The following is an 18,775-nucleotide window of genomic DNA, read 5'->3' on the forward strand; positions in this document are numbered from 1 at the left end:
GACAGTCGAGTCTATATGACAAGAACGAAGACGTGCCGATCGTATTTGGGGGAAAGCAACAAGTTAACTGTCATTGAAACTTAACGGTAGGCCCGGGAGACAAGCTTTTTCGACGGATTCGAACCAGAGGTAAAGATGTTAAGTAAGTTCAGGGATGTTTTGACCGAACCCGTCTTAATAGCTAGTCTATTTTTTTTTTGAAGTTCTTCTGTTAAAAGAAGTCGATGATAGACACCAAATTCATTCGATATTATATTGCGTAACTACTACAACAACAAAAACAAACTCAGTGCAGCTATATTATTACTAGTGTTGTTGTTGTTGTTTTTATTAATGGTAAAAAAAACGAAAAAACAGATTGTGGCACTTCAAAACCCCATTACTGCAACCTGCTATCAAAATCTATTTCAATAAAACTTTATTTGAAACCGGCGTGCAATATCATTTACGCCTCGATTTCCTTTGCTAACTGCACTGTTACGCAGCGCTAACTCAACGGCCGCAGAGGAGTCACTCAACTGGATTGAAACACATTTAATAGCTCAAAATGACTAATTAACTTCTACACACAACCACACACACACACACACGCGTATTTACATATCATAGATGTAAGTACTAAGCAATGGTTAGACGAAGGCGCAAAGCGAATCTAACGGGTGATTTTTTTGAGGTTAGGATTTTCATGCATTAGTATTTGACAGATCACGTGGGATTTCAGACATGGTGTCAAAGAGAAAGATGCTCAGTATGCTTTGACATTTCATCATGAATAGACTTACTAACGAGCAACGCTTGCAAATCATTGAATTTTATTACCAAAATCAGTGTTCGGTTCGAAATGTGTTTCGCGCTTTACGTATCGACAAATTTTGTTCAGCGATGAGGCTCATTTCTGGTTGAATGGCTACGTAAATAAGCAAAATTGCCGCATTTGGGGTGAAGAGCAACCAGAAGCCGTTCAAGAAACTGCCCATGCATCCCGAAAAATGCACTGTTTGGTGTGGTTTGTACGCTGGTGGAATCATTGGACCGTATTTTTTCAAAGATGCTGTTGGACGCAACGTTACGGTGAATGGCGATCGCTATCGTTCGATGCTAACAAACTTTTTGTTGCCAAAAAATGGAAGAACTGAACTTGGTTGACATGTGGTTTCAACAAGATGGCGCTACATGCCACACAGCTCGCGATTCTATGGCCATTTTGAGGGAAAACTTCGGACAACAATTTCATCTCAAGAAATGGACCCGTAAGTTGGCCACCAAGATCATGCGATTTAACGCCTTTAGACTATTTTTTGTGGGGCTACGTCAAGTCTAAAGTCTACAGAAAATAAGCCAGGCAAAACTATTCCAGCTTTGGAAGACAACATTTCCGAAGAAATTCGGGCTATTCCGGCCGAAATGCTCGAAAAAGTTGCCCAAAATTGGACTTTCCGAATGGACCACCTAAGACGCAGCCGCGGTCAACATTTAAATGAAATTATCTTCAAAAAGTAAATGTCATGAACCAATCTAACGTTTCAAATAAAGAACCGATGAGATTTTGCAAATTTTATGCGTTTTTTTTTTTTTAAAAGTTATCAAGCTCTTAAAAAATCACCCTTTACAAAGTTTAGGTTCAAAAAATTAAAGAAACCAACTAGCAATCCGAAAATTTCAACAAATCATAAACGAGCCGAAACACGTAAAAGCGAGTGTGTGTGCTCGGTGTTTTAAGCGTTCGAAGTGTTGCGGGAATTATGCACCAGTGCGCAGACGTAAACGCAACACCATGTAAAATGTGTAAAAAAAAAGAAATGAAAATGTATATTTTTTGTACAAATGTGTAAAAATAACTTGATGTAGCAGCCGAAAAGAGTGATGGCTAAAATATATCACTGAAGTCAGAACAGACATTTTGAAACACGGTAAATATTAGGCAATCGGTTTTATAACTAATGGGCGAGCCTATTTAAATCAAAATATGAAAATCGTTAACTTCGGTTGCAAAAACTATAGTAACCTTCAAAAATAAAAAGTTTCCATACAAGAACATGATTTTGATCGATTACGTTATATGGCCGTTATGTACTATAATGGTTCGATTTGAACCATTTGTTCGGAGATTGTGCCGTTGCTTTGGAAAATAATTCATGCCAAAAATCGTGAAGATATCTCGTCAAATAAAAAAGTTTTCCATACAAGGACGAGATTTGAATTGAACAGTTTGTATGGCAACTATATGCTATAGTGGTGCGATCCGAAAACTTTCGTCGGATATTGTTCCGTTGCTTTGGAAAATAATCCATACCAAAAATCGTGTAGATATCTCGTCAAATAAAAAAGTTGTTCATACAAGGACAAGATTTGAATTGATCAGTTTGTATGGCAACTACATGCTATAGTGGTGCGATTTGAATCATTTGTTCGGAGATTGTACCGTTGACTTAGAAAACAATGTGTGCCAAATTTCATGAAGATATCTCGTCAAATAAAAAAGTTTTCCATACAAGGACGAGATTTGAATTGATCAGTTTGTATGGCAACTATATGCTATAGTGGTGTGATTTGAACCAATTGTTCGGAGATTGTACCGTTGCCTTGGAAAATAATTTGTGCCAAATTTCATGAAGATATCTCGTCAAATAAAAAAGTTTTCCATACAAGGACGAGATTTGAATTGATCAGTTTGTATGGCAACTATACGCTATAGTGGTTCGATCTGAACCATGTCGAGTTGACAGCCCTTGGCCGGATAAATCCGGGTCCGTTCCGGTTACGTAGACCCAACTGTCGTGGGAGTCTCCTGTGTTTTCATATCGGTGTTACAAACTTTGTGGCAAGCTTAATATATACCCTCTTAAGAATATACATAAATATATTTCATACGGCTTTTCAAAACGGGTTTGGATTGAAAATTTTCTTTATCTTTGGATAAAGCACATGTATGTATGTATAAATTCATTTAGTGTACGAATAATATGTACATACATACACAGTATATATATTTCATACACATAAAATATAATATTTGTATGTATTTGTACATATTGTGAAAATTTAATGTCTTTATCTCATTTGCATTTCTTGCTTTTCCCAAAAACGGTGGTGCATAAAAAATACGCACAATTAGCAGTGATGGCAATTAACATAATCATAAAACTGATTTATGTATCTTGATAGCTGCCATAATTAAACGGACTTACATACTTATCTACATACACATACATACACATTATAAATATAAATGCGTAAATAGTTTAGGATAGTTTAGGAAAATCGTTCATACTCATTTGAGCTGTTGATAGTAACCCTTAAGGCACACAAATTTTGCAACATTGTTGTTGTAATGCATATGCTTATACATAAAAACAAGAAATTTGAAAATACCTGATTATATTTGCAATAGAAAAAATTGTGTTTGGCATAATTTCAGAAATTCAAAGCGTTAAAAGCCCTCCATAGCGTATAACTTCGGACTAGTTTCAGATTAAAATAATTTCTCAGGCAATATTAAAGAATAAAACAATTTTATGCATGATTGCTTATGTTATTAATAACGCGAGCCTAGAAGTATGCAACGTCAGATCACAATAACAATTATCTACATATGCGCAAGGAAACACAGACGTAAGGTAAAATTAGTTGGTGCAAGATTTTATGAACGATTGATTTTGATCCAAATTAAATTCAGTTTTCTTAAAAGAAACTGTTTTTTAAGAAATTATTTGTCAATATGAGCTCGTATTTTATGCCAAAGCGTAGAATAAAGTTGCTAAAATATATTGTATATATGTATGCATTTTATTCACACTCTGCGCTTATAATATTTACATATAATTGTATGTCCATATGTAGTATGTACATATATATGTATATGTATATAGTATATACTAACTAAACGTTGTAAGTCGCAGTGTTTGTGTAATTGCAAATTACAAATTAATGTCTGCCAAACTGTTTAACAAGCTTAAATCTGCGCAACACGCCAACTCTCATGTACAAAAAACAACACAATGCTAGTAGCATGACAGTAGATTATAGGGAACCACCAATTCACAGAACAAAACATATAAATAAAATATATGTGTGTATGTAGGAAATGCGAAATAATTCGCCACGACGAACTCGACTTGCACGTAAACTGGAGCTGGCTTTGTGGCTGTGGCTTTTCTATTGTGAGAGATGTTAAGCAGAGCGAAAGAGAAATGGCAAACAGCTACGGCAACTGCAATAAATGTCAATGTAGCAGCTCGTTCGTTGCACATTTGCAATTGCCAAAAATAGTGGAATGGTTAATAAACGTAAAACCAAAAAGTGCACTGTAAAACGGTAACCAGCAGCGTGAAAGGTACGCGATGCAGTCTTACAGTTGTGATTTCAATACATTCACATACATACATATGTACATGTACATAGACCAACTTGTGTTGTACTGGTGGCATTTAGCGTCGCTGTTGTTATAAGTAAGCAAATAGAAATAAGTGAACGCAAAAGGAGCATTTTATCGCAGATTAGAGGCAAATGCCCATTTTGCCAATGAAAGGTCAATAAAAATGGGCAGTAGAGCTTCTTTTTTGGACTTTAGCGCGGTCACAATTCTTGCTTGATTTCGGCGAAATTGGTTTGGCGTACATTGTTTTTATCGCTTTTTTTGTTTTGGTAACATTGCTTGTTATGTCCACATTATAGGTGCAGTGTACGTTTTAGCCATTTGGTTTGCCTGCAGCTTTTTCGTTATTTGGATGTGAAATGCAAATACTGAGATTCCCACGAAGACTAACGGTTCATGTGTAGGATCTATTTTAATCATGTATTTATTTGAGTGTTGCTGTGCTATGGACCAGCAGGAGATGTTGACTTACAAGGAAAAATAAACGTGTTATAAAGTTTGGCTCATGTTGGGCAGTGAAATTCGTTCGCTCGTTTCGATTATAAATACATAATACAGCGAATACTTTTTGTACAATGTATTGACTTTATGGCGCATCTTATGATACGTACCGAAAAAGAAATGCTGTCAACTCAATTTATTATTACAGTATCCTGCATGTAAGTTTTAGTGTAAAATTAATTGTAAACATTTATCAGCACTTACCTTCGGTTTTGGTGTATGGCAAACGTTGTAGGAGCCTAACATTTGTTCGTCATCGTTGAGATCTTGGCTGGCACTATTTGCATCGCCACCACCAACATCATAGTCAGAAATTACAGCACTATCTTTTACGCCATATATAGCTAGTGGATTCGAATCCACGGGCGGTGCGTATATTGTATTTGTGCTTGGCGTAGCGTAACTGACTCGTTTGCGATTAGCCTGTGCCAACTCTTTGTCACGCTTTGCCTGAAACACTTTACGCTCAAATTCTGTTAAGTTTTCCACTGATGGCTCAGCACCATTTAGATTTGAAATGCTAAAAGCCATCCACTGTTCCACGAATTCAGCAGCGTCATCCACACAATAGCTGGCACACAGTTCCAACGCTGTTGTATATGGAGTTAAATAAAAATAGTAATATTAGTTGTTCCACCATAAGCATGTGCTAATAAGAATTTAACTTACATTTTGTAATTACATCTTCGTTGGCTTCTACACCCATCTCTTCGAATTGTTGCTTGATTTCCACATCCATTATATATTACACTATTTTTTTCTTACTTGCAATATTCTGTGTTATAAACAAATGACAAAAGTTTGATGCAGAAAATGTATAAACACAATTGTTTTCCTAATTCACTGATTTTGTTTATTTCAATTGTCAAATAGCAGGGGAATTTCGCGCCAAAAACACAGCTGTTCGATGTCAAATAGCAAAAGCGATATGACAGCGACATCTATGTATTCGTAGCTGAGATAACATTTAACATCAATTTCAAAATAAAATTTGTGATAAATATTCGTTTTTATTTCTTGTATTCTGGATACATTTAATTTTATATACTACGTATGTTATTGTCAAAACTATGAGTTTCCAATAGCTTTTATCTGTATTAATATTGTTTTGTTTTTAATTTCTAAACAATTGCAATGGCTTTGATGACATTACGAATATTGCGTATGTCCATGATCGTTGTCAAGGAATTTACACAGCCTGTTAAAAAATTATTTGTAAATGTCGCCCAACGCAATAAATTTTTTCGCAAATATATTATCAAACCCCCGGCCCGTGGTATGTGAATACATCAGAATATTTTTACAGTTGACCATTCATTTAATGTGCCTTTTGAATTCCAAGGATACCATTGGTGTGAGAAATCTCTCCATAAGCTCATATCTAAAGATACGCAATTGGAACAACTAACCGAAGAAGGAACCATTGATTTAGGTGCAGCAATATGGGCGGAATTAGTGGTATTTTTAGGATGCTCAAAAGTTTTACTTGTGGAAACGAATAAGTAAAGAAATAGTTGTATTTTATACAAACATAGTAGACAGATTGAAATGAAAATTTACATATTCTTATTATTTAGACAAATAAAGCAAAAAGAAATGGCAGAAGAAGAATTAATAAAACGGGAACAAAATATAAACGAGTCGGTGGAAATTTTGCAGAATATATTAAATCAGCAGGCTATTTACATTGAACAAATAATAGTCGCCCTTGAAGAACTTGGTAAGTTTAAATTTAATATATGTACATATGTATGTAAGGGCATATTTTAAAATACTGACTCCGCCTGATTCTAGGAAAACCAATTAAGCATATTGCGCTTACACCAAGATAAAATATTTAACCTCAATTAAAACCCAAAATATTGCTCGCATCTCTAATAAAGAATTATACTTACGAAAGGAGTTCTTATTTTATATACACATTCACCTAACTTTTCAATATTTAAAGAATAGTTTGATTTTAAAATTTCAATCGTTTAACAATTTGAAAAAGAATGGTGTTAATTGCATTACCAATTTTAAAGTTGTGTTTGCTGGGTATGCGGCAACTATCGCGTCCTATTAGTAATTTCGTACGTAAGGAAGCAAAACAAAGCGAAATATTTCGGAAATACATTTGTATACCACCCGCTCAGTGTGAGTAAAGGCAGTAAAATCCTATGTATGAGAAATAATAACAGTCTCTCTTTGGCAGGTTTTCACTGGTGTGAAGTTACGCTAAAGATGTTGCTATTGAACTTAGGTCGACCGGTTAAGGTGGTGCCTCTCAACGAAGCAATAGCCCTTGAATTGGGCGCTGAACTATTGGGAGAATTAATTGTATTCGCAGTAGCAGCCGCGGGTTTGATTTTTGAAACTAAAAGGTGTGTACGTAGTTAAGGTTTAATAGCCGATAGATTATTTTTCGATTGTATCACTATATTTAAGGCAAGCTAAGAAAAGAGATTTTGAAATTAAAAGTGTGAATGTCACCAGTACAGATCTGATTGAAGCAACAAAAGTATTAGAATATCGACAGCAGAGGCAAAAAATGTATATTCAGGAAATCGCGCAAGCTTTGGCCGAACTAAGTAAGTATGTCAATTGTAGTACATACACGAAAAAACGTTATTTCGGTTGTTTTGAAGCTAGAATACATATCTTTCAAAAAGTTTCCTTGCATATTAAAAGTTTTTTTATTTACTTCAGATAGCCCCATCAATATAAACGAATTGGAAAAACAAAAAACTGTGCAAGAAAATAATGACAAACTATTTGAATATATGTTATAAAAGTGCATAAAGCAAAAAATACTCTTTATATTATCGTATGTATTTAAATTTACATATTTTCATCAATAATTTAACTCCACAATATCGAAGGGAGCATTAAACAGAAACATCATTTATAATATATTATAGTAAATAAAAAATTCCCTTTTGTTTGCTGTTTTTTTGCGGTAATTCACATCAAAGAGCAGACAATTGCGTAAATGAAGAACTCTTTAGGGAAATGAGTCACAGATTAGAAGCTGCTACCAAATGTCTAGTATTTTTACATAATAAAAAAAATTAATTTTATGTACATTCTTTGCTATATAAAATATTTATGTATGGTAAGAAATTCATTAACTCAAAGACTCAAGTTCTGTACTAATAATACTCTGCTGATTAACAAGTTTTTGCTCTTAGCGTATTGCTCAGCTCGGCTTTGCTTATTGTGCGGACTGATTTGTCTTTTTTGTTATCTCTCTCTCGACGCGCATCCAATTGGGGGGATCTTTTTAGGTTGAAGCTGTATAATTTCATTTAGTTTATTGTCTGAATGTAATGCTGGCTTTCGACAACCTTCGCGTTTGTTTATCATCGAGCGTCGTGTAGTGCAGACGATATAAAGCCAAACAATCTCGTCCACAGTGTTTCATGTAGTTTTGTTAACAAATTTGGGATATCAATAGTTCGACAATTTTGCGAAATATTCAATTTAATTTCAAAAAAAAAAAGAAAATATTCTATAAAGAAAATGAAAGGCGCCATATTCGTTTTTGTATTTTGCGCTGCTACAGTGATCAAACAAACCTCTACAGAGGTAGTATATCCAGAACCTATTCTATTGGAAAAGGAGAAGTCAAACGCGGCAGTGAGTATGAATTGACGTTTTCTAATTAATTAGTAGCATCCAAGATATATCTACAAAACAATACAAAAGCTTATATTCAGGCGCTCATATATGTATGTATGTACATATGTATGTATATGTTGCATATTTGTGTATACATATATTGTTTAATTGATGCGTTTGTTTTACTTTTTGCGCGATCATAAAGTGAGAAAACAAGGTAAAAGTTCTAAACTAATACCAAAAGTTTCCATGCAAGAACCAGATTTCGATCGATCTGTTTGTATGACAGCTGTGTGATATACTGATCCGGTCGCAACAATTTGTTCGGAGATTGTAGCATTACCTTGGAAAATAATGCACGTTAAATTTCGTGAAGATGTATTGTCAAATAAAAAAAGTTGTCTGTATAAAAAGTAAATTTTGATTAATCAATTTGTATGGCAGCCATATGCTATAATGGCAGTTTAAAAAAATGAGCGGCTTCTCGGAGAAAAGTGCATGTGCCAATGTCAGATCAATATCTCAAAAGCTGAGTGACTAGTTTGTGTTTTTTTATAGGATCTTCAAAATTTTTGGAGTTAAAAACTTTCCGAAAAATTTAACAAACCCTAATCAGGGTATAATAGAAACATACATAAGTATGTGGTCTTGATTTTCTGCAACCAAAATCAATTCCTTTGAGTTACCTTAAGAAAATTGCCTAATAAAATTTAATTCATTACACATCTAATACATACAATCGATACTGGCTTTTCCAATGACAAATTAGCATGTCGCCCTTAATGTGCTCCAAATTGGAATAACCCTCAAGCATGCTGATAAGAATCTATTTCTAAATATTATTACATAGAAAAACAACATGATTATTGATAAGAATTTGAGTTTCTTCGAAATCTAACAGAAAGCATTACTCAATGAGATTTTTTTTTTTTTTTTCAAAAAGGGGCGCATTCCACATTACTCTCCATCCCGCTGTAAGTCTAATGAGCTGCTTTACCCGGGCGATCATGCTGATGACTGGATTTGCGACTGTGCACCAGGTAAGATAAACTCGCTCCTAGCATTTGGTTATCAATATCAATACAAATACTTTTTTCCTTAGGTGCATTATACTATCCCGACTCGGATTCCTGTCATCCCGCCTTCCGACGTGGTCCTTGTGAAGCCGAGCACATGCTTATTTTGGCACGCAATGCAGTTTTACCGCAATGCATAAAGAATGATTGTAAAGTGGATGGATTGGTGAAAATTAACAATGTCTGCTATCAGATTGGCGGTTCTGCGCCATGTCCAAATGCTCAATTGTCGTACGTGCTGGGTGTTAATACGACGACATTGATGTTGGATTGCATAAAGTTGTCGATTTCTGTGAAGACGCGAGTAGGCTTGCTGGATGATGATGAACCGGATTATGATCTGAGCAAAGTTGATTTGTGTGCGCGTGGTTCGCAACGATCGATAGAAGGCACTTGTACGCCCAGTGTTAAAACGGAGTGAAATCCAAATGGAATGTCACAAATTTACAATAATAAAAAGTAGTGTATTTTTTATAAACTCTTCACTCAATAATAGTTTATAGTTACTTCATGCGTACAAGATTTGACTTTTTCTTTAAAACTGAACTAAACAATACTTTTAATTAAACATAATTTACTTTTAATCACAACTAGGTACATTATTTTCAAAATAACCTCAAATTAATTTGATACTGCAGCGTTAAGCTTACTTTTCTTAAGTGTTTTGGTTTGGCTGTTTTCAGTTTCATTTTCTTTCACATCTTCAAAAGCTGTCTCCTCATTTGGCAAATCATCCTCTTCCGCTATGCCCAGGTTTTCATCCGCGGCTGCTTCGAGTTTTAACAAAGTGTTTTCAAGTGAAGCCACGAATGCACTTTCACTATATTCGGGCCATTTTCGAAATTGTGTGAATAATGTCAGCATTTGACTGGCAGATAGATCACCAAATTGTGTGTAAATGTTCATATTCGGGTAAAAATCCCGATTGCTCATAGTAGTGCAGCGCGTTGAGTATTGTGGCAGTTCTACATCAGCCTCATCTGGATAAAGAGGCTTTAATGTTTCTGAAGGCACGCTGTTAACTATTAGACGTGGTCCACAACCTGGTATCCATTTTCTAAAACAAAAATTCTTCACATTTAGTATTTTAGTAATATTGTATACAAATAACATACTCAAGATTTGGTATTATCCGATTCCGACGGCTAACACAGTTTTGCTTGACAAAGTACCAAAGTGGTTGCAGGTCTTCGATCGGACAAAGATCAAAGAAGTTTCGACGTGGTAATATTCGTACCAAATATAAGTACTCGGGGTTAATAGATTGCACCTGCATAGATGAAATTGAAAAATTTAATCCATATATCATATGAGTTTATACTATTTACCTTTCTCAGACGACTACCTTTAATGGGTTTGTGTTCGATTTGATTTGGTAGAAAATGTTCACGTGGTAACTGCGCGATGAAGCGATATTCAAAGAGCATTTGAAAAAGCATGGATGTTGATCTATATATCATATAGCCCACATCATTATTGCAGGTCAAATGCTGTAAGATAGCTTTTAGAAGAAGCGTTAAATAATTATAATGAACAGACTTACTATGTAGATGGGCGGTGGTACTGCAAGAAACATTTCCATACGTCCCCAGCTGAACATACCATTTTGAAAAATGATAGAGTTTACAAGATGTTTGAAGAAATTGTAAGAGCCCACGGCACCAAACAACAAAGCGCTGGGATCTATTAATATTCCGCAATGAAATTCTATTTTTTCATTTGTGGTGATAACATTTCTACAAACTACCTTCATTGTGTTCACGTTTTGGCAAATCAGATAACATATCCGCAACTCGTGTGCCATTATCCATTCTGTCTTGAAATGACAACTTCCATAAGCTCGCCAAATCATTGTGCTTCACTTTTACACGTTCTGGGTAGAGTGCATGAAAATCATGCAGCGCGGGAAGAAAGTGCTCCATCGCCTCTATTAGTATGATTTTTTTTAAACGGTCATCACGATTCAGTAGTTTGCGTGTAAATAAACCAATGCCCGGATTCATTTCAATAGCGGTATCACATTTGGTTTGTTGCATAAAAGGCTGGATGGCATTGTCTATTTGTTCAACCAATTGGTCATCGGCTACATAGAAATGTGCCGGAACTTTGTGTCTCTTGTTGAATAATTTCTCTGGAAACAAATTCGCGTGTCGGGAACTTTTGTGTACAAAACGTCGTATATGAAACATTATTTCAGGAAAAGCCATTTGTGGTTTTTTAGAAAATTTTTATTATAAATGCATGTGTTCTATGCAAAACAAAGTGAAATTAAAGAAAAATGGAAATCAACAATATTTACGAATGGTGCTGAAAATAAAATGGCAAAAACCGGACCTTTGGTGTGTAGTGCGTCCCCAAGTGGGTGTTAGTTGCGTTGATAGAAACTAGATGTGGATAATTTTAATGCAACAAAATAAATTTTCTGGAATCGTATACCCCTTTATTTAATAAAAATGGGTTGATATTGATGCAAAAACTTTATTTTATTAGAAAAATCATAAGGATAGAGGATTAGGATAAAACAAAGAGGACATTATGTGTTCCACTTCACTGCAGAGTTGCTTAAAAAAGTGTGTAAAATAATATATTATTTAAGTTTAATATATGAAGTGATGCATCGAAAATAGGAATTCAAAATCCCTCTAAGTTATTCTTAATAGATATATTAAATTTAAGAAAGGAAGTAATCCATTTTTAATAATAACTTATTAATTTTACACGAAAGAATATTGAAATGGTTAAATACTTTTTACAAAAAGAGTTGGAGACGATAAAACTTAAAAATACAACCCTGCCTGAAGAGTGGTAGCAGAGAACGTAAAGTGTTAATACGTTCTCTGCATAAACTACAAACGAAAAAGACTTCGAACGTCGAATTGTAGTGTTAGCGGAAAAATAAACTCAATGCACTTTTCAAACAAACTTTAAAAAATAGTGAATTAAAATTAGTTGTGAAAATTAAATACGTGCAAAAGTTACTTAAAGTGTTAAATAATTAATTAAGTTGTATTTGAAACCAGTGTGAAAAGCATAAAGTAAATAATTCAGTGAAAAATAATACGGCTTGCAATCGAAGTATGAAAGAAGGTGTGAAAATCAATAACAAAGCAAAATCAGGAAAAAGTGCATTTCTACTGGAGCGAATTGGTTAGTTGTTACAATTGGATATTGTTTGTTTCTAAGCAATACGGTCAGTGTTAATTCATAACTAATTGGAAAACACTAAATCCTAATAGAAATGCACAAAGTGTGTAGTTAATATAACCATTCGATGTGCGGATAAGTCAAGATTAGCTAACGCGTTTTTCAATCCGGTACGGGCGTTGGTATGAGTATTCTTTTATGAGAACAAGCAGTCCGTGAGTTTGACTATTTCATTGTGTTTCAACAATACTTTTGTTGTTTTTCACAATGTTCGTTGCGTCCCGGCTTCCGTGATGTGAATTAATTATTTTTCATTTCCCCTATCTATTTGAGTGTATATATGTATAAACGTCTAATGACGGTGCTTTGTTGCGTTGCATTGTAATGTTTTCCAGCTAAATAAAAGCAGATATTACCTTTACTTTATAATTTTTATTAGAAGTTAAAAAAGCGAAAAGCACAATTTATGTAATAAACAAAAAGCCAACAAAATCAAAGTGATATGACCAAAGCGTCACAGTCTTAATAGCAAAACTGTAAATAAGGTCAAAGCAGAACCACCAACTTGTTTTGCTTTTTGGACGAACAAATGAAGTGGTGATTCATTGTCGTATAGTCGCACTAAACTACAACGAACGTTTGTAGTATTCATGCGCTACGAAACTGGGTAAAAAACAGGCAGCGTGTCAACCAGTAACAAAAACGGGTAGTGGCTACTATATCGTGGTCCGGTGTACTACTTTATACAATATTACGCCATAAAACAACAAACTTTTGCAAGATTCTTGTATTGCGGCCACTTCTTTTGATTTTTGTGTGTAAACTCACTGCTCACATTCATACAATATGGACGTTGCATCGCGAGGAGGTAAGTGTTGAGATCATGTCTCCAACCATGAAAGTCTTTTTTTATCCAGTTAATTATTAATTATTACATACAAACCGGTTTACAATATAAATTCATTTCACTTCACTTTCAAATTATAAATATTCTTCACCTAAAAAAATTTTGGATTTGTCAACTGAAGTTGCTTTCTTACATAGAAAAAATAACATTTTTGTCAAATAATATTTATTATCTTGCAATTTTGCAGTGGCTAATTAATACATATCTGTACATACTTATATACAAATTAATATCCTATGCTTCCTTTGGAAAATTTTAAGCCATGTTTGATATGCATCACGTTTATGATGTTGGTCTGGTGGAATTATAGTTTCAGATTTCGCGTTTTTTTTTAATGATTTTGCTGCTGAAAATGTGTTTCTTAAACAAGTGTCATGAATATTGCAATAATTTCCAAATTGTCAGATGTTTTGCTTAATAAAATTTTATAAATATTGTTGGATCATCGAAGACTAAGCAAATATTTTAAGTAGTTGTTATATATGTTGATATATCAATATCTGTTTAACTGCATAATCGCTACAAATATGTATGTATGTTCACTTCAATCGTTGACCTAAATATGTCAATATATTCGTCAAAGTGTTTCCATTTTGGCCAAACACCTACGTACATACCTAAGTACGTTTAAATGGCAACTGTTGTGCCACAAACAAGTTTTTGTTTCTTTGTAAATTCGGTCAGATGTCACATCCATTCGTATGCAAATACATATCCATACATAATATATGATATGTGGACAAGTAAATGTACATTTGCAAGCATGCAATGATTATGAAGCAACTGTGCGCGCCCAAATGCATATGAATCAACTTCATAATTGCAAAATATTTACGCAATAAAATCTGTGAACATGTTGATGACTTCGATTGCGATTATGATGTACACATTATGCATTTATTTGTAATTTTATACTTAGCCGCACGTATGAAAGTAAACAATTAATAACATGTAAACAAGAAAATATATAAATGTTGTTGTAATTAAAAATCATATTTGAGTTTTATAAAATTTAATATTATTTTAATTGGTTAATCAAGTAGTTACATAGAGTATTTAAAAATTTTAGAGATTTCATAGTTGTTTAAAGCTTATAACAATATTTATTAATATGCAGTGCCTTTGGGTCTACGTGCTATAATAAACCCTATATAGGGTCAAGGACTGTCAAACCAACGATATTTACTTTTCCAACAACAAAATATATCAAACAGTTCACGCCAAGCTAATATTTTTCTATTTACCTTGATTTTAATCGAGTTCTTCTAACTATTAACTTATCTTTACCGCTTGAATTGCTTAAAAATATTTTTGTTTTATCATCAGCAGTTATTTTCAAGTAATGAAATAAGTTCATTTCTTTCGCCTTGACGAATAGTCAAGGTAGGTAAGACCTCACATCATATCTTATCAACAATACTTAGGCTGATAAATAAAAATAAGCATGAAAAAAGCCAAAAAAGGAAATGTACATATAAGCATACATATACACATGTGGTATGTAATACACATATTATATTTATATTATTTTGTAATGCTGAAAGGTTGACCAATTTTGTAAAGTTTAGTTAATATGAAGTAATTGTTTGTAATTATGTGCTTATCTGAATTTGAATAAAATTGTTGTTAATAATCGATGGATGTTAAAATAAATATTTATACCTTGAAAAGGCTAAATAATATGTATAAATGAACATGGTGATGGGCTGAGTAGATTTAGCCATATCAGTCGGATGGTCCTTCAGTTTTTTGACATGTGGTTCTGAAATTTTAAACACGTCATTTTCTTCCCAAGAAGCTGAACATTTTTAGGAACCGCCGATATGCGACTACTATAGCATATAGTTGTTGTACAAACTGACCATTTAAGATCTGGTCTCTAGATGCAAAACCATTTTATTTGACAAGATATTGGCCACGAAATTTGGCAATGCTCGAATCGTTCAGATTGGACCACTATGGTATATAGCTAACATACCAACTGGTCTAATTCTTGCTGTTTCCAACTAGATTCTTTTAGTTGTTGGCCTTGTGACATGAGCCTTCAGAGTTCTATCCTATTTTAAATTGAAATTCGACAACACAAGTCCCAGCAAATTTTTTTACAAAATAGTTTCCTTGTGTTATTTGCCACTTGCGCTGGAGTGTGCATTTCCAAATGAGTCACGCTTACCGCTTAAACTATGAATATGTACATAGAGTACCGTACAATATACAATTCGCTTCTAAATATTTGAATAGATTACTTTTGTACATTTGCGATAAGCCCAAATCATCTTGATGCATGCCACACCCTCGATTTCGCCATCTCCTACTTATGCCTCTGTGTGGGTTATTTCGGCGCGCTTTTTCTTCATTTGCGGCAAGCTTGCAAATCCACAAGTAAACACAACTTACATACATACATATTCACGTAGATTAACATACATATGTACGAATTATTTTACATACACACAAATGTATGTATGCAAGTGTAAAAACAATTTACCAACTTCATTGCGTTTTGCAACCGGCGTTCGTGTTGGCCGTGACGTGAATGAACTCTCTAACAGCGGTCCGCGATTCTGTCGGTTTTGCTGGGCTGAGGTTTGCGGCGGCCAGTGCAGCACATGCGCCGCGGCGTGTACTCGCGTCGTATGTGTATGAACAACTTTATTATGCCAAAGTTGTCGCACATTGGTCTGGATGATGACGGGCTACGTCGGCACTGCCAAAGCCTGGTCGCTGCGCCGTGGCCAAGCCCGCTTGCTCGATTGCCTGCGCATTCGTATGATTCATTCAGCGCTGGAACGGACGTACGTACGAATTATGCGCATACTCGCAGAGAAAATAATAAAGGAACAAAGCAACTCCAAATAAAAAAGCGTACTCGATTGAAGTAACAGTGATATAAAAGAAAAAGAATAACAAAACGAAAATGTCGTAAAGTTATTATGTTTTTTTTTTTTGCATTTTTGTACATACATATGTGATTGAATTGTGTAAGTGTGTGTTTGTAGCTGGTGCGCGCAAGCATTATTATTATTGTTAATTTTCCATATATATAAAACAAGCGGAATGAATTTAGCGATAAGAAGGGAATTAAATGTATTATATTGCATTATGTGCCACCACACAGTGTACGTAAGTACGTGGAATTCGAATGAATCAAAGTAAATCTGAGTCACACACCTAATTCTACATTGTTGTGTACATATGTATGTATGTAAATTTGTTTTTGTTTTTTGTTTTTAAATGAAAACAAGAAATAAATTGATTTCGGCTGCACAGCAGCTATAGTACCCTAAGGTTCAACTTTTCCTAACAAGAACTTGAGTTTGAAGGAAAAGTTTGTATGGCAGTTATTTATATGCTGTAGTTGTCCGATTTTAAGAATCTTTTTGGATATTGTAGCGATGTCTCGAATATTAATATACGCCAAATTTCCTGAAGATATCTTGTCAAATATAAAAGTTTTCCATACGAGGACTTGATTTTGATCGTTCTCTTTGTATGGCAGCTATATGCTAGAGTTGTCCGATTTGAAGAATCTTTTCGGATATTGTAGCGATGTCTCGAATATTAATATACGCCAAATTTCCTGAAGATATCTTGTCAAATATAAAAGTTTTCCATACAAATACTTGATTTTGATCGTTCTCTCTCAAATAAGCAGCTCCTTAGGGAAAAAGAAATGTGTGCAAAATTCCAGATCGCCACCTAAGACCGAGGGATTAGTTCTTATACACATATACAGACAGCTAGACGAACAGTCTAAATTGACACATGTCGTCACTCAGACTAGTCATACATATGTACATATATTTAACATTTAAAAATTGTCATACAATTTTATCAAGTCTTATTGATTAGTCTTTTACTCTATCGCCTATCGCTCTCTCTATCCCTTATCTCCCTCTCTTTACCTTCTATCTCCCTCTTTCTCTTGGCAATTTCTTTTGGCGAATGTTGCTCTATAAATATGTTATCTTATCTTTTATTTGCATTGAACTCAGTCCCTCTAACTTTTACTCAATTACTTATCGTAGTTTCGTAGATTTTAAAGCGTTGAATTTGCAAACGTGGTTATTATTACAAAATTACCCGGACTTGATAAGAACAAAATTGTTCAATAAAATTTGTTGGTTTTTTCTCTTATTTGTGTAATAAAACTTTCTTTATGTCTTCTGTATGCCTTCAAATATTTTTAATAAATCTCACCCTCCGCCATACCGGGTGACTTATAATCGACTATTTAGAGCGGAATAGTAAGGAGTTTTAGAAATGTTTCCATTTGGAAACACGTAGAAATATACAATCGATTACAAATTTGCGTCAATAATATTACTTATCGATTCAAAGAGGTAGAGATCGCCGTAATAATATCAATACCCTTTGAACAAATTTGAGCCGTACTAACAAAAAACTACACTTTCAGGTATTTTATTATAAATTTTAATTATCGCCTACAAAAAAGGGTTCAAACCTGCCAAGTTTTAATCTGACTTTCGAGTCACTTGCTTTAAGTGACTGGCTGACCTTCGGTGCCTTCTGGTTTTTTTCGGTTTCGATTCATTTTTGGAGCGTTCGATACTTCGACAGTTTTGACGTCATTTTCATAAATCCACGACTAGCTATCAGTAATGATGTGTTTGATGAGTGTAGAGTCCTCAGCTTTGTTGTCAAAGAACTCTTTTGCGGCTTATACTCCAAGTCGATTCTGGCATTGATGCACTTGTACCCGAAACTTTAATTAAAATATCTAGAGTCGACCCATAAGATAGTGCAGTGTCTCTGCTCTCTCTTTGATGCCAACGCGACGATTTGGAAGCATTGTTTATTTAATTTGAGGCATGAGGTAAGTTTTCGATCTTCACTGAATGCTTTGTGCCACTCAAACACTTGTGTTCGTCAAAAGTAGAGTAACCAAAATATGTCTGAAACATTCTGTAATCGTGGTTTCAAAACATATAAAAAATTTCTACTAAACTCGTTGTTTTATTTTTTCCCATTATAACAATCGCCCGGCAAACTTTTAGGGTCGTAAAGAGATAGTTGCTAAAAACACTCTAATTGACATATGGCGACCAATCTTCAAATAGTTTTTCCATTCGGTTTGCGCGCGACATTTATATGGACCAGTCCGGTTCAAATTTGATCTTGGGTATATATCTCAGTTTGTCGGAGCGTGTG

General features: G+C 34.3%; 4 protein-coding genes and 1 long non-coding RNA gene across 17 annotated transcripts in view; 3 read left to right on the forward strand and 2 right to left on the reverse strand.

Annotated features, from left to right (window-relative positions):
- LOC105231098 (DNA polymerase alpha subunit B) overlaps positions 1-5,686 on the reverse strand; it is a 124,686-nt gene extending 119,000 nt beyond the window's left edge. The window contains exons 1-2 of the mRNA XM_049447607.1: positions 5,546-5,686; positions 5,081-5,466 (exon numbers count right to left, since the gene is read on the reverse strand). Of these exons, the coding sequence (XP_049303564.1) occupies positions 5,081-5,466; positions 5,546-5,615 (456 nt within the window). The 5' untranslated portion in view covers positions 5,616-5,686. The remainder of the gene's footprint in view (positions 1-5,080; positions 5,467-5,545) is intronic.
- Positions 4,424-4,899, forward strand: LOC125776257 (uncharacterized). The gene is made up of 2 exons (XR_007421549.1): positions 4,424-4,606; positions 4,675-4,899. It is a non-coding gene; the product is annotated as an uncharacterized LOC125776257 (long non-coding RNA).
- A 324-nt stretch (positions 5,687-6,010) lies between the features above and the next one.
- Positions 6,011-10,072, forward strand: LOC105233897 (optic atrophy 3 protein homolog). Of its 2 annotated transcripts, none has more exons than XM_049447612.1 (6): positions 6,011-6,152; positions 6,219-6,378; positions 6,454-6,596; positions 7,071-7,239; positions 7,304-7,446; positions 7,565-8,362. In XM_049447612.1, exons 1-6 carry the CDS (start codon positions 6,011-6,013, stop codon positions 7,645-7,647), a joined length of 840 nt encoding a protein of 279 aa, XP_049303569.1. In that variant the 3' UTR covers positions 7,648-8,362. The 2 variants fall into 2 exon arrangements, with proteins under 2 accessions (XP_049303569.1, XP_011214370.3); XM_011216068.4 differs by lacking the exons at positions 6,011-6,152; positions 6,219-6,378; positions 6,454-6,596; positions 7,565-8,362 and adding exons at positions 6,856-7,012; positions 8,421-8,494; positions 9,420-9,516; positions 9,579-10,072.
- On the reverse strand, positions 9,996-11,855 carry LOC105233898 (dimethyladenosine transferase 2, mitochondrial). The gene is made up of 5 exons (XM_011216070.4): positions 11,300-11,855; positions 11,096-11,235; positions 10,881-11,042; positions 10,668-10,822; positions 9,996-10,609 (listed from the first exon to the last, which is right to left on the reverse strand). Exons 1-5 carry the CDS (start codon positions 11,757-11,759, stop codon positions 10,174-10,176), a joined length of 1,353 nt encoding a protein of 450 aa, XP_011214372.2. The 5' UTR covers positions 11,760-11,855; the 3' UTR covers positions 9,996-10,173.
- Positions 11,856-12,392: 537 nt separating this feature from the next.
- The window catches only part of LOC105233900 (serine-rich adhesin for platelets), a 57,850-nt gene continuing 51,467 nt past the window's right edge, over positions 12,393-18,775 (forward strand). Inside the window, exons 1-2 of one of the 12 annotated variants that reach the window (XM_049447592.1) lie at positions 12,394-12,911; positions 13,092-13,564. In XM_049447592.1, the coding sequence (XP_049303549.1) occupies positions 13,543-13,564 (22 nt within the window). In that variant the 5' untranslated portion in view covers positions 12,394-12,911; positions 13,092-13,542. Of the gene's footprint in view, positions 13,565-18,775 lie in introns of all 12 variants that reach the window. The other 11 variants (XM_049447595.1, XM_049447593.1, XM_049447594.1 and 8 more) reach the window with 11 other exon arrangements.

The sequence above is a fragment of the Bactrocera dorsalis genome, chromosome 2, assembly GCF_023373825.1.
Source record: "Bactrocera dorsalis isolate Fly_Bdor chromosome 2, ASM2337382v1, whole genome shotgun sequence".
Taxonomy (NCBI): domain Eukaryota; kingdom Metazoa; phylum Arthropoda; class Insecta; order Diptera; family Tephritidae; genus Bactrocera; species Bactrocera dorsalis.

Bases quoted from the DNA above. Each gene is read 5' to 3' on its own strand.
- LOC105233897 (XM_011216068.4), top strand. From the start codon at position 6,871: ATGGTGTTAATTGCATTACCAATTTTAAAGTTGTGTTTGCTGGGTATG. The intron at 7,240-7,303 runs GTGTGTACGTAG...ACTATATTTAAG, and splicing joins TTGATTTTTGAAACTAAAAG to GCAAGCTAAGAAAAGAGATT. The intron at 8,495-9,419 runs GTGAGTATGAAT...TTTTTCAAAAAG, and splicing joins AGGAGAAGTCAAACGCGGCA to GGGCGCATTCCACATTACTC.
- LOC105233898 (XM_011216070.4), bottom strand. From the start codon at position 11,759: ATGGCTTTTCCTGAAATAATGTTTCATATACGACGTTTTGTACACAAA. The intron at 11,043-11,095 runs GTAAGTCTGTTC...GCTATCTTACAG, and splicing joins TACCACCGCCCATCTACATA to CATTTGACCTGCAATAATGA. The intron at 10,610-10,667 runs GTATGTTATTTG...TTTTTGTTTTAG, and splicing joins CGGATAATACCAAATCTTGA to AAAATGGATACCAGGTTGTG.